The sequence below is a fragment of the Notechis scutatus genome, chromosome 1 (assembly GCF_049901735.1).
Source record: "Notechis scutatus isolate UNSWTSFEM ecotype Mainland chromosome 1, rNotScu1.2, whole genome shotgun sequence".
NCBI lineage: Eukaryota > Metazoa > Chordata > Lepidosauria > Squamata > Elapidae > Notechis > Notechis scutatus.
Window position 1 is genome coordinate 78110731 of NC_142009.1, and position 17806 is coordinate 78128536.

At 37.1% G+C, this 17806-nt stretch overlaps 1 protein-coding gene across 3 annotated transcripts in view; it reads left to right on the plus strand.

Moving 5' to 3' along the window:
• LOC148132874 (ribosomal protein S6 kinase alpha-2-like) overlaps positions 1-16857 on the plus strand; it is a 59303-nt gene extending 42446 nt beyond the window's left edge. Inside the window, exon 4 of one of the 3 annotated variants that reach the window (XM_087969124.1) lies at positions 16717-16857. In XM_087969124.1, the coding sequence (XP_087825250.1) occupies positions 16717-16817 (101 nt within the window). In that variant the 3' untranslated portion in view covers positions 16818-16857. Of the gene's footprint in view, positions 1-9935; positions 11441-11509; positions 11719-16716 lie in introns of those variants that run through there. The other 2 variants (XM_087969125.1, XM_087969127.1) reach the window with 2 other exon arrangements.
• Positions 16858-17806: the final 949 nt, after the last annotated feature.

Here is a 17806-nt window from a genome sequence, read left to right on the forward strand (position 1 = left end):
GAACTTGATTTTTCAGAAGAGTAAGTTAATGATCAGGGCGACACAGGTGTGTATGATCCTAGAGGAGAGCTTTCATACAAATATATTTTGTGAACCCATTGCACTGCTCGTAGTCACTCATACATTTGGGATGTCTTTGTGGGGCTACCTTGAAGAGCTTTGGATGCTTCTTCTGATCCAGAATGCATCAGCAGATTCAGTTTTGAGCACACCATGGTATACCCATGTAACACTGCTCCTACATGAACTGCACTCAGGGTGCTGGTTGATACTTTTAAAACCCTATGTGGCATGATGAAACCAGTTACTTGTGAGCTGCCTTGTGGTTTCTGAGTGACTGATAGTTTCAGATCTGGCAGAGTGAACATATTCCAAGTGCAATCGATAAAACCATCTGGTGGGTCCCTGGAAGTATGCCTTCTCTGTTATGCTGCCTACCCTATAGAATAGGCTCCCAACTAAAAAATATGGACAGCTCCTACTCTGTTGGCTTTTTGCAAGGCTATAAAATCTGGCCTTTCTCCCAAATATTGGGAGTTGGGACATTAGCATGGGAACTCCAACATAAATTATGTATCTAATGGTTCTGTGTTTTTATTGAGCCTTAAAGCAATTTTAGTCCATTACCGTTTTTTAAAAAATTCTATTTTTATTTTGTTTGCTGCCTAGACTTTCTTGACAAATGAGCAGCAATATATATTGGATTATTTAATAAGTAAGTAAAAATAGTTGCAAATCAGACAAAAAACCATACCTCCAAGTAAAGGTAATTCAGTAGTAGAACTTAGAAAGCTTTGTCTGTTATAAATATGTTCAAAAAGAAGCTAAATAGCTTTCTGCCAGGAGCTAATATAAAGCAGAGAAATTCTGCCTTATTTTTGATGGGTTCTTATTCAGTTTGATGAAAAATAATGCACTTTAGAAATCTTTCAGAGAAGAGAATGGGTGAAATACGATGTTCTTGCACTCTCCTATTTAGCTTGTTGATTTATATGCCATTTCTGTTCTCACACAATCCTTTACCTAATGGATGCAATTGTACTTAATTGTGTCAAAGGATCCTAATCCATAAGATGTGAGAAATAAGAGCTTGGAGTAAAGTCAATATTGCACTAGAGTACTCATAAATGGTATGTCAGGCTTTACATTTCTAAAAATATTGGGGTTTTTTTCCTGCTTCTGCTGTGACTCCACTCAACACAAAATGCCTTGCTACCTTTTCTTATGCTAAACTATTCTATCCCATTTCAGATGTTTAGATATAGAAGTTAACTTTAGAGATGTGAATTTAATTATCTTTATAATTTTCATTTATGATTTTACACCCCATTTGCCAGTTTCCCCGCTCCCATTATTGTTCTATAATGCAGTGGAATGTTTCAGATAGTACTTCTATTGTCTTCCAATCTGGGTTCTGCTTTTTGAAGCTGCTGCTCTATTTGCAAAATCAGCTACATTTTATTTTTACTACTCAAAGATCTGACACTTATTTCTTCATTATCAATTATTATAAATCACCATACTTTGAAAGAAACTGCAAAAATGGCAAGCATCTAGTGTATTGGAAGGATCTTGTGAGGTGGGACAAAGAAATGCTGTCTCATATTCAGATGAGAGACAGCATAGCCCACAGCAGGATACCAGGTGGGGCAAGAGGCTCAGAGGGATCCTCCCTAAATTCTTGGGCTGAAAAGGTGAAAGTGGGAGAATTGTACTTTTAGACATTCAGGGTTCTGTTAATGTCACTTTACAATGAAGTAGAATTGGATTGTCTGGTTGTATTTCCTGTTTGGTCTTCCTGATTTGGCTGACATCACCTATGTCAGGGCTGTCAAACCCATGGGCTGTATGTGTCACGCACTGGCCACATCCACACCTGGTTTAGCGAAGGGGGAAAAATCATGATATGTCATGTGATATTAAGCAGAAGCAGAAGATGAAGATAATGCTTATGGGGCTTATATTGATAGATGTGAAGTGTTCAATAAATGTCAGAATCCACTGAACCAGCCCTAAATTGCATTAGGGTGGGTCACACCTTGGAGGAGACTTACTGAAAAATGGAAGAAAAAGACCATTTCTTGGATTACCTGAAAGAGCACCGCAATTTTTCTCCCCATCTCTTCCTGAAGATATTGTGCATATTGTAACGGCCAAGCCAAATTGCCAAAGAAATCCACATAGATTGGCTCTGATGGGGAGAAATTGAATAGGGAGGGGAGAAAAAAAGGGTGGTGGTGGTGCTGTGTCTTCTGCAAATACTGTAAGTGCATCTGAAAAACAAAGATAATGTTGTTCCACTTACAGAAAACAAGCTGCTGTTCTGTTTCCTATTATATTCTGATTAATAGCTTGGGTTCAGAAAAAGGTCAATGAGTCAGTTCATGTGTTTTATCCTTTTTTACACAAAGCATGTAAAGCAAGAAATATTTTATTATTTGCTAAGCGTACATTAATTCCTTTTCTTTTAATAATCAGACTTATTAGTATTAATGTAATTGGTTTAGGATACAGGAGTATGATGGTGTACCTTGGTGGCATGTATAACATAAGTAAATAGCAGAAGTTGCTATTAAATACAAGATTCAACAGCAGAAGCTTTTTCTGCGATTAACAGTGATGGAGGAAGTTATGGTCCTAAGAGCATAAGATGATCACTATACTTAAACTAGCTCTATTGTGCTTCACGTAGTGTTAGCTGTCACATTAGAAATGATTTGTTCTGAATATGGATGATATACTTTTCATTGTTCCATAACTATTACTTTTCCTGGGCTGAGGAGAGTCCTGCAAACAGATAACAGATAATCAGAGTTGGAAGGGAGCTTGTAGGTCAACTAGTCCAACCCCCAGCCCAAGCGGGAGACCCTACACCATTTCTGACAAATGGCAGTCCAATCTCTTTTTGAAAGTCTCAAGTGATGACAACTTCTGAGGGCAAGCTGTTCCATTGGTTGATTGTTCTCCCTGTCAGAAAGTTTCTCCTTATTTCCAGGTTAAATCTCTCCTTGTTCAGTTTCCATCCATTATTTCTTGTCTGGCCTACAGGCGCTTTAGAAAATAGCTTGACCCCTTCCTCTCTGTGGCAGCCCCTCAAATATTGCAACACTGCTATCATGTCTCCCCTGGTCCTTCTCTTTACTAGACTAGCAAAGCCCAGGTCCTGCAACCGTTCTTCATATAGGGTTGTGGAGCGGCGGCAATGACTGAGACAGACACAGGCTCGAAGTTAACAGGCTTTATTCTACTGAATAAAGGGTCGCCGCGGCTGCCGAGGCTAACTGGCACTCAGCTGGCGGCGACAGCTGATACCGTTTGACAGCTCCTTTTATAGCCGGCTGTCAAACGGCATCAGCCAATGGGAGTGATCGGCACTCCCGCGTGCAGGCGGCGGACCAGAGAGAGAACTCGTCAGTCAGCGGACACAGCAGTTTTAGTCTCCAGTCCCCTAATCATCCTGGTTGCCCTTCTCTGTACTCTTTCTAGAGTCTCAACATCTTTTTTGTAAAGTGGTGAACAAAACTGGACGCAGTACTCTAGGTGTGGTCTTACTAAGGCTTTATAGAGTGGTATTAGTACCTCACTTGATCTCAGCTGAATCCCTCTATTAATGCAATTTAGGATTGCATTAGCTTTTTTGGCTGCTGCTGCACACTGCTGGCTCATATTTAGCTGGTTGTCCACTAAGACTCCAAGTTCCCTCTCACAGTTACTGCTATTGAGCCTGGTTTCTATATGTGTACTTTTGGTTTTTCTTGCCTAAGTGTAGGACTTTACTTTTCTCTACATTGAATAACACATGAAGTGTCCACCTCCTCAATTGAAAAACAATTGCCTGTGAACACTAGGACAGCCAGAAGAATACTTTGAAATCCTTCTAAATCTAGGGATGGAATCTAGGAGTCTAGACTGGGAATCTGGGGAAATATTGCCAGAATTTAGATAATGAAATTGCTGACTCTTGCTAATTGATTAACACTTATTTATGTCCTCACTAACTTGATATTTAAAAATCACTATCATCTTTCTGAATACAGATGGCAAATGGATAGATCTACAATTTCCCAGATCCTTTTTTTTTTTTTTTTTGAAGATTTGCTATTCTCCGGTCTTTTCAGACCTCAGTAGTTCTCAAAAGTTAGCACTTCTACAGTAATCTTTACTCATACCTTAAGTAAGCTAAGATGTAATTCATCTGACCCTGAAGAATTGAATTCACTTAAATCAACTAAGCAGGGTTTTTAAAAAACCTTCTCAATATGTACTCTGAGCTGCCTCTCCCTCCTTTCACTAGTGGAACGATGATGGCTAGCTAATTCTTTGTTCTTTTCTGAGACAAATGGATATATAATACAAAGTTAAGACGTCCTGTTGTCTTGTCACCATCCATTACAAATTCATTTCCTTTTCTTCATAATATAAACTCTTCAGGTTTTTTTCAGGTATGGGGCATTTCTCACAAGCCTCAGTTTATTTAGACTTTCAATGTTTTTGACAAAATTCTGCTTTCTGGTGACTGCCTTGTGTCCTTCTTTGATTATATGCCTTTCCTTTTATTTCTTACATATTTTACCCTTTCCTTTTCAGCCTTTTAGAACGCTTTTTCTCCCATTTTTCCCTTCCAGATGTCTCCCATTTTTCCCTTCCAGTAAAAATTGTGTGCTCTTCTCTGTTTTTCCTCACCTTGATATCATGACATCAAAGTCAATATAGTCACTTTCTGCCAATGGTATCATGCACCTTCATCTTCATTTCTTCAATCATTTCATGTGGTTGGCGCAAATTAGGTTCTTCTTCTATTCCTGACACATAAAGTTGCAAGACAAAACAGGATTTTTTTTTTAAACTTCCATGCTCGGCAGTAGAGTTGGATCTCCTCCAAGTACTGCTAATTCTGAAACTCTGGATTTGAGCTGTTGGAAACCTTCTCCAGGAGTTTTATGAATATCATGTTGGGAGTGGGGACAAAATGAAGCTCCTTAGGGCACTGCAGGTCAGTGTCCCAGATGCTGAACAGTGTTTCTCCAGTGCTACTTATTTGAAAAGGCCCGACAGAAAGACTTGTATCACTGTTCCATCAAGTGATCAAGTCTTGGATCTATGATGAATAGTACTGAAAGTGTTGAGATGACCAGGAGAACTATTAAAACTGAATTTCTCTATCCAGTTTCTAGCTTAGGTCCTCCCCAAGTTGAACAAAGCAGTTTAAGTACCCTAACATGACTGACAGCTTAGTTGAAATACACTAAATCCAGAAAATCAGTACTATTTAGATACATTTAGACCTTTAAGGACTCCAAATCTTGGTCCTTTTTGTTAGAAAGAAATAATTGAGGGGGGGTCTATAATTGTTCAATTTTCCCTGGTTCAGGGAGAGTTTATCAGTAAAGGTTTTTAAATGGCCTCCCTTGGATTGGGCATACATATCCCTCCCATAAGATGTTGGTGATTTTCCTTAACAGGGATCTGATAAAGGTGAACTAAGCAGATGATACCTCTCATCTCTAGAATTGTTCTAGACTCTACCATCTTAATCTTGTCCCTTTGCAATGCTAAATTATAACATCAAGACACTAGAACATTAGAGAATGAAGATTCATCTTCCATCTAACAAGGCACAGCATAAAGCCCATTTGAAGATCTATGCTATGGTGATAAGTACATCAGAAAAGCCATTTTTCTTTGTCCAGACACATCTCAAATTTGCATTTGTTAGATTGCGTTAGTTGTGACTGGGCATATGAATCATACTCTTAGTTCATTTCTTCCTCCTCGCAGAATCATATAATTCTCAAAGTCTTACGATAGTGCTTTTAAACATATTTTGTGCAAAAAAAAGTTCTTGTATTTAGGCCAGTGTGGATGCCAGTATTACTACAGAAGATATCTAGTAAATCAGTTAAACAGGTCAACTGGATCTGTTTCAATTTTTGTCACCCAAGAAAGTAGGGAAATAGTTTAGAGCAATATGTTTTGCCTCTTATTCTTTTCATTGTTGCTCAGCCTGGCTTCCAGTTAATTCATAAGAGGTTGTTAGAAACACTTTTGTTAACACCATAAATACCTCTCTGAGGATTATACAGGACACTGCCTTGTTAAAAGAGGTAATTATTAGTCCACTTATAAAGAAGCCTCTGCTAGTGCCTTGGGACATAGACATGAAAGGCCAAATCTTTTACACGGTTGAGCAAGGCAATCAAGAGAGGCAATCTAGGAAAAAGTTGTTTTTTTCCCCATTTCAAATTCACTTGTGGCTATGGAACTGAGGCTGTTAGACTAATTAATTATCTTTGGGCATCATCAGATAGCGATTATAATTGTGTTCTTGACATCTCATCAGTTTTCGCTACTATCTACTATGGTACCTTTTTTATTACCGGAGTAGCAACACTTCATTATAATGCTTTTGTTCTTAACTCTTATATAGTGTATCTAATGTAGTGTTAAATTTTAAAATGATAAGAAATATTATTTTCTCAGTGAAGAATGGAATGCATTAATGTAATCATGGCATCAATTTATTGCTGCATTGTTCCGATTGCTTTCCTGCAGAACGTTCCTATTACTGGCACTGGGATTCTTTAACCAGGAGCAGGGTTTTTAAATTGAAATCAGTCACAATTCCCAACATGCACTACCATGTCATTTTTGGACTTACAGGGCAGTTATTACGACAGCTAAATTAAAGGTTTAAATAAGTGCTCTGAATTATCTCCTCCACTAGCAGTAAGCAGATCAGTAAATCTGTCTTGGTTGAGCTTTTATTACTGTTACAAGCTGAGTTGCAGTGCCCAAATTTTTCTTAGTATAAAATTCAAGAGCCCTGAGAGGGGATCTTGTAGCATAATTCAATCACTTTTGCTTTTCTTCCAGTTCCTCCACTATATTGGAAAGATGTTATTTTACATTTTGGGGAACATTTTCCTGAATAAAACAATAGAAGGAAAAAAATAACACATTGGATTCTTTCCGTCAAGCCTCCCAGAGTGTGTAAAATTGATTGGATTACAAATTGTCTAAATAAATAAAACAACCTATAAACATATTGATTGAGGATTGGTATGGTTGATGATTGACATACAGCCCAGTAGCAGAGGTCTCTAGGTGGCTTACAGTAACAAGAAAATTAATACAATGCAAATAAATATGATGGAATATTTAAAAACATCCAGTGACAGAAAATAAAACTAGAATGACAAATTGTCAAGTAATGCCAGATTTCACGTGTATAAAGATAGAGGTAGGGATAGATATAGATATGTCTGAACTTGGTTTTAAAGAGCCTGAAAAATTAAAAATGAGCTTTGCTTAAAGCTCCAAATCTACCAAGTAGGTAAAAAGTGAATGTCCAGCATGTAAGAGATGAAGGAGAAATTAACTTTCTGTAATTAGCACTCATTTGGCTGGGACACTGTGAGTTTAAGGGCTGAATCTATTGAGGGAGCAACTAATGGCTCACAGGCTAAAGAGACCTGTTAAGCCTGGATTCCCCAACGGGTGTTAAGGAAAACAAACTAAACAGAATGTGCAGCGAAGTCAGATAGGAAGACAGGTAAATGTGTGAGATAAGCCTTCTCGTTAACACGCAGTAAAAATACAGATACGCTTGTGCTATCAAAATTATAATTTATTCCATTTAAGAATTATAGCATAGTCATTATAAACAGTCCATTAGTCAAATACCAAATTCAGTCAAGTCTTGTCGAGGATACTCTAATTGCAAAGTCCGTGTCGAATAGCCAGTGTCAGTACACATATAATAAATCTGTCCAAAACTTATCTTCTCTCCGTTGAGAAATATCTTCAAAGTAATCCAACACTTCTTCTCCTCCCGATCCAGCAAGAATGCAGTCTTCAATAAGCCAGCCAGTAATTAGGGATCAGTAAGCCAGAGAGTGCCTTGCTGCTTATATAGTACTTTTACAGCTGCACCCTTAATTACATTCCTTTAGCTTAAAGTCACATACACTTTATCTGACAAACCATGATTCATCATTTTATTATCTTTACCCAAAACAGTTAGGGTAAAACAATGTTATCCCTAACATGACCCACCTTACAGACATATCCCAGATGTCTCTCAACCCATCAAGAGAATGCCCAGGTATCAATCAATCAATCAAACTTGGAAATTGGGAGGAAAAAGGCTAAAGCTCATACTATGGGGCATAGAAGAAGTTTTGACTTCTATAGAGAGCAGACTAAATTGGGTATAAGGCTTCATAGTTGGGGCTATGCATTACACTAAATCCAAGGTTGTTGTAATCAAGATCCATAAAATGTATTTTCAAACTATCACAATAGGATTCATATTGTGCTAAGTCAGAATTAAATCATACAATTTACTATCAAACATAGCAAGCAAAGATGATCCTTGCTATCTATGACCTTGTTTCCACAGTTTCACATACAGTATATTTGGTTCGGGCACTATCTTTTGTGTTTTTACCCATGCAAAAAATATCAGATGAACTTTTGTACATATACAAAGTACCGGTAAATGTTTAAAATCCTGTCCCCTTACTTTACTTATACAAAAAAATGGATTCCACTCAGTGCTACTGATTCATGCCATACCAAAAACCATTTTCACATATTGCACTATTTCACTGTCACACAAATCTATAGAAGATGTCTTTAACATCTCTTTTGCATGCATGGATTTATTTGTTTTTCCAGACTTGTCCCTACCAGCACCATTCATTCAGTGAATTAAAATGCAAGCAGTAGGACAAATGCTTTGGTTACAAAAATATCTTCTTAGTAGTGGCATGAGTTTGTCTGGTAGTGTTATCATCTGTTTCCTTGCATTCCCAGTGAAAAGTTCTGATTATTGATATTCATAAGGCAATAAAAAACATAATACAGTAATGTGAATCAGTGTGAATGGAAGTTGTAATTGATGAAAGCCAGAAAGAATTCCTACTATAAACAACTCATAATAGAGGAGATTCTTCAAGATCTTGTTTTATGATGATGAAGATGATAGCGATAATGATTGTATATGGCTTTGTCAGAATATAGGTGATAAATAAGATGCATTAGTTAGGATTTGGAAACTATGTCAAGTTTAAAGGATTTTTGCTTCCTTGATTACTAGTGGTGATCAATTTGCCATTTTGTGTTTGTGTGTCAACCTCCTCTTCTTTTCGCAGTTATAGTAGAAAATGATAGAATTCTTTATTAGCCAAGTGTGATTGGACACACAAGGAATTTGTCTCTGGTGCATAAGCTCTCAGTGTACACATAAGCAACAAATGATAAATCATGATCATAATCAAAAAATACAATCATCATAAATTATAAGATACAACATTCAGTGATAATCATAGGATACTAAATAATTAATCAACACAAATCATGAAATACAAGCAACAAAGTTATAGTCATAAGAAGCTAAGGAAATAGGTATGGTGTGCCCTGTATTGTTTTTTTCTTTCTTCTGCCAAGTTCCCAACCTTCATATTCATTATTACTTTCTTCCACACCACTCACTTACTCCATCTCAAGCTGCAAGCTTCATAGGCTTTTCTTTCCTGCCAGGTTCTTACTGGGGCAGAGCATCCTGTATCTCTGCTGTTAGTGTCATCTCTTCATCACCTTCAACTAGCTCAGCTGCCCATTTCATTTCCAGGATATTCTTAGCTACTGCCACCTGCATGCTCCATAACCAGGAATAAGTCTTTGCAACAGCTGATTGTCCCAAGTTTTCAAATTCAATCTTGGAATTGTTGCGATGCTGTTATTATGGGCCCTGCATCTATTGCTATTCTCTCAAAGTCTCTATTTGCAAACTCAATTGAAAATATTCCCAGGAATAAGCTCAATTCTTGGAGACTACACAGACATATCTTTTTAAACTTTCTGCGTCAACCTACTTTCTTAGGACTTTCTATTGCTCTCCAAGTATTAACCAGGTTCTACTTTTATTTCAGGTTGGACTATGCACTGGTCCTTCTGTGTTTAAAATTATGAACCTATCTTTCAAACAAAACAATACAAAACCATGCAACATTTAGATTTCCATCACATTTAACAATTTTAATCATTTGAAGCAGCATTCTTTTGCAACTGTCCTTGTGTGCCTCTTATATAGTGCTAAAGCTAAATCCTCATTTGAATTGAACTAGAGTCCTATTGACTTCATGAATGTGTCTACCTAGGTTTCTTGGTGGCAATAGGGGGACACATTTTTTTTCCTTTGGACTTCACAGTTTTGTACAGAGCCCTTGAAGTTCTAATGCAGGGGTCTTCAAACTTGACAGCTTTAAGACTTGTGGACTTCAACTCCCAGAATTCCTCCTCCAGTCACTTTGCTCAGGAATTCTGGAAGTTGAAGTCTACAAGTCTTAAACTTGCCAAGTTTGAAGACCCTTGGTCTATGTTCTTAGGATGTAGAGTGACTTTGCTGGTTTTATATACGTACACAATTTTATTAAAGATTTTTTAAAATAATGTAGAAAGTTACATGAACTAATATAAAGTAAGAAAAAGAAAAGAAAGAAATGAGGGGGGGGAAGGAAAAAAAGTAAAGGAAAAAAATAGAAAAAATAGCCATCTCAGTATACTCCATCATTTTTATCAACTATTCCTCCATTGTGGATAGTGCTGAATTTTTCCATTATTGTACATATTGCTGCAGTTATCATGAGCAAAGTTCAGTCACTTTATTCCAATTGTTTGTATGGTTTTGCTTTGCTGGGTTTTGATTATGATTTAAATAAAGTTGCTGAATAAACAAATAAAACACACTTTTATTTCTTGTTGTTTTTAAATTTGCATATGATACAGTAAAGCAATTGCCTAAAATCTCCTATGAAAATTTTAAAATTTTAAAAATGGTAACATGAGAATATCAGACAGCTTTAAGACCATAAGTTACTCTATCATAGGATTCCAAAAGGAACCATGCTCCCAGTCCTGTAAATGATGTTTAATAAATCATTTCAGTATAAATCAGATATGACCAACAGCAGCAATTGTTACTTGGGAAAAACATTAACTACGTGATATAATGGAAAAACTCTTAGCAAGAGGCAGCATCTGGCCAAGTATATCTGGGCTCAAAAGTTAAATAGGATTGGTCCAGGTTATTATTTAAGATCAGCAGGAAATTCCAGAACTGGGAAATGACAAAACACCCCTGAAGAATACAGTAGCAAACTCTTTCTGCATTGTTTTAAGAAAAACTGCATGATTGTGTCCACGTAATTACCAGACTGGATCTAACTGTGACTTTGCCTTTAATAAAATAGAGGAGTATAAACATACTGGAAAATGTAGTTACTTTATTTAATAGTACATGTATGCGTATAGACAAGGATAATCCTCAATTACGATCACAGTTGCGACCAGAATTTCTGCTGCTAAACAAGGCGATTGTTCAGTGAGTCGTACCTGTTTTTATGGCCTTTTTTTGTGGTGGCTGTTAAACAAAACACTGCAGTCGTTAAGTGACTCATGTGGACATTAAGTGATTCTAACTTCTCCCATTTACTTTGCTTATCAGAAGCTGGCTGGGAAGGTTGCAAATGGAGATCACATGACCTGGATGCCACAACAGTCGTAAATACATGCCAGTTGCCAAGCATCCAGATTTTAATCACATGACCATGGGGATAGGTATTGCAATGGTCATGAGTGCAAGGATCAGCCATAAAGTCACTTTTTTTTCCAATGATGTTATAACTTTGAATTGTCATTAAACAAATGGTTGAAATTTGAGGACTGTCTGTAGTCTTTGGCCTTCAATATAGTCTTATCAAAGTGAGATGAAATATTCAATCTATTTGTAGAAAAGACTGCATGTTAGAAAACATTACTTAAAAATATCTTTGAGAAAGAAAGGTGCATCAATGAATAATAGCATGATACAATTCATGGTTTCAGCCTGTTGAGAAGAGGAGCTGTAGGGTGAGCTTTGAGAGTGATGGAAATATGTGCAGGAGAAAGAACCAAAATTTTAATGCTAGTAATCTAACCTAATAATTCCCTGATCCTCAGGATTTGTGAGCAGAAGGTTTTCCCATCATTAGACCTTTTAATCACTAGACATCATTAGATCTTTTAATGGAAGTGACAGGGATTAGAAAAAAGAGCCGTGTGAAATCAAGTATATGTGCTGCCGCTAAGCCGCAGCCTCTCCTTGGGTTTTGTGGGTTGTATTTCACCTTTTGTTCCATCTTATTTTGTTTTTTATTTCATTACTAAAAAGAAAGTCATCATAACAATGCAATGTTCCTACATAAAAAGAGCATCAATATTAATAAGAGGAAAATAACTTTATTGAAATTCCACTCCTGAGCCTTTTCTGTGGAAGTTTGATGCAATTATATAAGAATGCCACTTCATAAGCTATTAAATTTGGAAAACTAGCAACCTTTAAGTGAATCTTAACTGCTAAATAACATATCTTTGTATCATTTTTTATTTTACTGCCATCAAGGCAGCATTGACTAGATAATGATTTCCTAGGATGTTTTTGCCATGTATTTGATAATAACTTCCTCTTCTATCTATAGACATACAGTATTCTCTAATTTCGGAGTGGTCTGCAGTTAGTAATACCGTTGCTTTTCAAAACAATTTATAAGGCAATTTCTGAATTTATTTTTCAAAACAAAAAATATCCACATATAAAACTCATGCAGCATTTTCAAGGGAACCATTTTTTTTTTATTATTCAACACCAAATAGCACAGCTTTAAAAAATTACACAACATGTAAAGGCACACTTGATTTGGGAGGAGGATTATGGTAGTTGTACAATTGTCAATCAACCAGAATAAAATAATTGGTCCTTAGTCACCTATTCAGTAAACAAATGCAAAAATACAAAGTATAGTAATGTATTTGTTTGTTAAATTTATTTTCTATCTGTCTCACTGTGGGGCCACTCTAGATACCTTACAATAATAAAAGGGAAGAAAATGAAAGGAGTGTAAACAGAACAGAAGTAAAATAACAACAGCAGCAATAATAATAATAATAATAATAATAATAATAATAATAATAATAATAATAATAATAATAATAATAATAATAATACCATACAATATTCATCCCTTTATAGGAGTGCCATGCAGTAGTGGGATTCAAAAATTTTTACTACCATTTCTGGCCGTGGCTTGGTGGGTGTGGTGTGGCTTGGTGGGCATGGCAAGGGAAGGATACTGCAAAATCCCCATTCCCTCATCACTCCAGGGGAAGGATACTGTAAAAACTCCATTCCCCACCCCCACCCCACTAACCTTCTTTCCAGCTCCGTTCTCCTATGCAGGGCAACCAAAGAAGACCCAGCCGATCAGCTGGCACTTGGGAGGCAGAGAATACTTTGTGCGGGGGGGGTGGGGCAGTCAGATGTGGTATTTGACGGTTCTCTGAACTACTCACAATTTCCGCTACCGGTTCTACAGAACTGGTCAGAACCAGCTGAATACCACCTCGGGTGCCATGGGATTATTTTTTGAGGAAAAGAAACCCCATGTATTCCTTGATTATAATACTTACCTTGTAAGTATTTTTAGTACTCTATAGTAAGTCCCACTGAATAGTTAGATTTATTCCAAACACATATAGGAATAAAAACCAGCCCAGCCCTGTGAACTGGAGAGGAAGAAACCAAAGGTATTTGTGAAGCCCAGTTATGTTGACACTCTTTTTCTACTATCACCCTCTCCCTTTCCTCTGCACTGATTTTTCCCTCTCATTGGTTTCAGCAGAAGAAAATCACATTAGATTTACAAAAAGGATTACTTTTCTCTTGTTTCAAGGCTGAGTCCAGGAAGTAGAGAGGGGCTTGAATTAGGCAATTACAAACTTTCTGCTCCCATACATATTCTGTTTTTGCCCCCCTATACTGTTAGAGCTTTAATGGAATTTTATCTCCTTTTCTTCACTGGCTCTCCCTGAGGAAAAAGAAGTCTCTGGAATCCAGAATTGTTGTCTCTTTAAAGAACAGCAAAATTGATTTTATTCTGAAAAAACTAAATGCCCCTCATCCACCTGACAGCTACTCAGCAGGCATATTTAAGTCTACAAATTTAACATCTTATTCTCCCGCTGAGGCAAATCATACCTATTTAACTAAAGCCATTAAAGCTACAGAATCTCTCTCTGGAGAAAAAAAAATGTGCCAATCTTAGTTGGAACATGCCTTGCACTAACTAACATGGTGCTTCTAGATTGCAAGGGTTAATTGCTTGTGAGATGTAATCTGGGCCAAATTGTATCTAACTAACATCACCATGTTAGTCAGTTAGATACAATTTGCCCCAGATCACATTTCACAAGCAATTAATCCTTACAATGTAGAAGCACCTATGACCTGACTTTCAAAATTAATACTCTGATCCTTAGGAAATCATGGGCCAGAAAGAGAAGCCTGCTAAATATTTTGCATTATTCTGTAAAGTAGTTGAATGAAAACCACTCCATTTCTGCTGCTAAACAGGCTTTCGAGTAAGTTACTAACATCTGCATTTTCAGTAAACAATTATACAACTTCATCTAAAGTGTTTATGGAAGTAGAAAACTCCTAACAATTACCACTGTAACTCAGTGTCACGTATCCATCACCTTCCTTAGCTGGCTGGTGATGTTACACAGCAAGTTTACCAAAGAACCTGTATATGTTATAACTGATCTTATTATTTATTAAATTTATATGTCTCCCATTTCCCCAATAAAGCAATTATTATTGTTCCCATGTAAAAATGAGACTATTATAGATATATAATCAGAATATATACAGTATGTTTAACACCCGATTGAGACAGCCAATCCAGGAAGACATTGTGATCACAGGATCGCAGGGTTTCATCAGAATTATGAAAGCAACATCTCACTGAAAGTTTTGCCCTTTTGTACTTGTGTGACATGTCTCAAAACACTACAACTGGAGTGAAGGTGACAAAACAACAGTGTTATTGTCACTCGCCACTCTCACCCTCATGATGCCTCTAATGTTGGTTGATGATATTGCTAGGGCTTGTGGTAGAGGAGAATTAACACAGTCACATTCATTTCTCCAAAATGACAAAACCAGATCTGAATTCTAATGGAAAAGGATATTTCAACAACCAATAACCAGAACATGAGTTATCCCAGAACTATCTACATGATCTAGATTCAGGTTACATTTCTAGCAGTCTACATAGTTTCTTTCAAAGTGGATAGCAATCTCTCAAAAAAGAACGGACATCTTCCTTCCAATCATTTATAATTGCCTTTGAAATAACAGGCAGCAAAAAGCTTTTCAATCGTTTCTTATTTCTGTTGAAGAAAAGACAAACTTGGATACATGCTGTTAGGTGCTTATAATAGCACTTGTATTATGACAAATGCAGGGACACGTTTATGTGCTCCGTTTTCAGGTCTTCAACTAATCTCTGGCAGTTTCTGAAGAGGTTCCTTCTTGGTTGTGACTGTAGCATGAAGAGATTCCAGCCTGTAGAATCTCATGCTTTCATTCCTAATCATGAAAAGGACAAGGTAGACTTCTCCCAGACCTCAAGGAGAAAAAGGAAATTAAAGCTCGCTGCAGGATTTCCCAAACCCATATTCAAATTCATAGACAGGTGCACTGCTGTTTGCTGAGTTAAATATTGTTATTTTATACATAGTATTTAGGAAATAGTTAAAGAAAGGGTACTTAATAAGGTGAATACTGCATATGCAAATCCATTCAAATTTGGATCAAGATACTAATAAGTTATCTGGGATCATGTGACATAATCTAATAACTACAGTATGGCAAACTGTTATGAAATATAGTTAGTCAATATTGTGATACATCTTCTTGTCATTTTGTACAATTAGTTTGAACCCAGAAGATGCTCCCTGATTAAATTTCTGTCCCTCTTCGCAAGAAAATAAAATTCATCTCTGCATGAGTTTTTGACTTTTCTTTTCTACTAATTGTTTGGAAAGTACAATGTTTTTAGTAAGACTGTATCCAGGAAATGATGTTCCATGAGTCATCCTGTCCAATAACATTAGATCAGAAAGCACACTCAAATGTATTTAGAAGTGACCTCCAGCTGATACCTTTTGATATGATTTAATGTTGTTATGTATCCTTTGTTTCCCCAGGCAATGAGAATTCCAGAAACCATGTGTTCATTATTTCTTTCAGATGAAGGAGTATGGGAGAGTTAATATTTATTTTATTTATTGTTATAAAGACATAACCGTATCAAATAGTTTACTCCAATTAAATTGCAACCCATGAAATCTTTGTCTCTGTAAGACTTTTTCCATCTGTATTTAAAATGCAAAGTGATATTTTAGTATTCTGTTGCCATTTCTCTCTAGCTGAGTGGATATCTCATTTTAAAAGCTGTTCTTAGTTCATTTTAGACTATCAACTTAACAAAGGGTGGGAAAGATTACTGTTCTAATAGTCGCTGTAAGGCGCATATGTGTAGCAAGAAATAATGTTCTGTACATATGTATTGCACCTATTTACAAAAAGCAGGAAGGAATGATTTTAGGAGGAAACTGTTCAAGTAAGGACAACTTTGTTCTTCTGACTGGAGCATCAAGTGGCTTGTCTCCAGTCTGTCCAGCAATAGGATCTAATATTAATCCTGCAGAAATTCTGGCTGTGTGCAAAACACATATCTTCTTTTGCTCATGATGTTTCATTAAGTAGCAAGCCTCTATGGACTCTTAAATCAGACTCTTAAATCTGATTTATTTTTTTTCCCCCTGTAGTCCGAGATCGTGTACGATCAAAAATGGAAAGAGACATTTTGGCTGAAGTGAATCATCCTTTTATTGTAAAACTTCATTATGGTAAGTTTTCTCTAATATAGAATTCATATACATCTATGGGCATTTTCAACTGGATATATCATGCTGTACTGTTCAGAACCATAAACCATTAACCATTCAACCAGGCATTATGTTTTGTCATCTATGATGGACAGCTTAATTTTATAAGTAAAGCATCCTATTATGGTTTGTTCAAAAATCCATAGTTAAAATAAAGAGCCAGAGACAGTTTGATGTAATAGTATCAAACTAGAAACTGGCAGATCGTGAGTTTTAGTTCTTCCTCGGGGCCAAAGTCAGCTGGACAATCTTGGACAGGTACTCCTTGACTTACAACCACAACTGACTCCAAAATTTCCATTCCTAAGCAAAACCCATTAAGTTGGGCCCCATTTTACAACTTTTTTGCCACAGTTGTTAAGCGAATGACCGCAGTTGTTAAGCGAGTCTGGGATTCCCCCATTAACTTTGCTTGTCAGAAACCAGCTGGGAAGGTTATGAATGGCAATCACATGACCCCAGGGTGCTGCAACTGTCATTAATACATGCCAGTTGCCAAAGTGAGTTTTGATCATGTGGCCATGGGGATGCTGCAATGGTTGTAAATGTGAGAACCAGTTATAAGTCACTTTTTTCAGTGCTGTTGTAACTTCAAACAGTCACTAAACAAATGGTTGTACGTTGAGGATTACTTGTATCATGTTCTCTTCGCCTAGGACCATGTTGGCGAACCTATGCCACACGTGCTGGAAGTGGCACGCAGAGCCATTTCCCCCAGCATGCGAGAGGTCGCCCACTGCACATCTGCGCGTGCTGCCGCCCGACAGCTGATTGTTGGGTATCTGGTGCGCATGAGCAGGGGCAGAGGGGGGTGCACGGGAGATGCAGGCATGCACAGGGATGCACTGCATGTGAGGAGATCATGCATGCATGCTCAGACATGCTGCATGTGAGGAGAGAAGGCGCACGCATGCGCAGATGCACTGCGCGAGAGGAGGGAGTCATACGTGCATGCGCAAAGATGCATGGC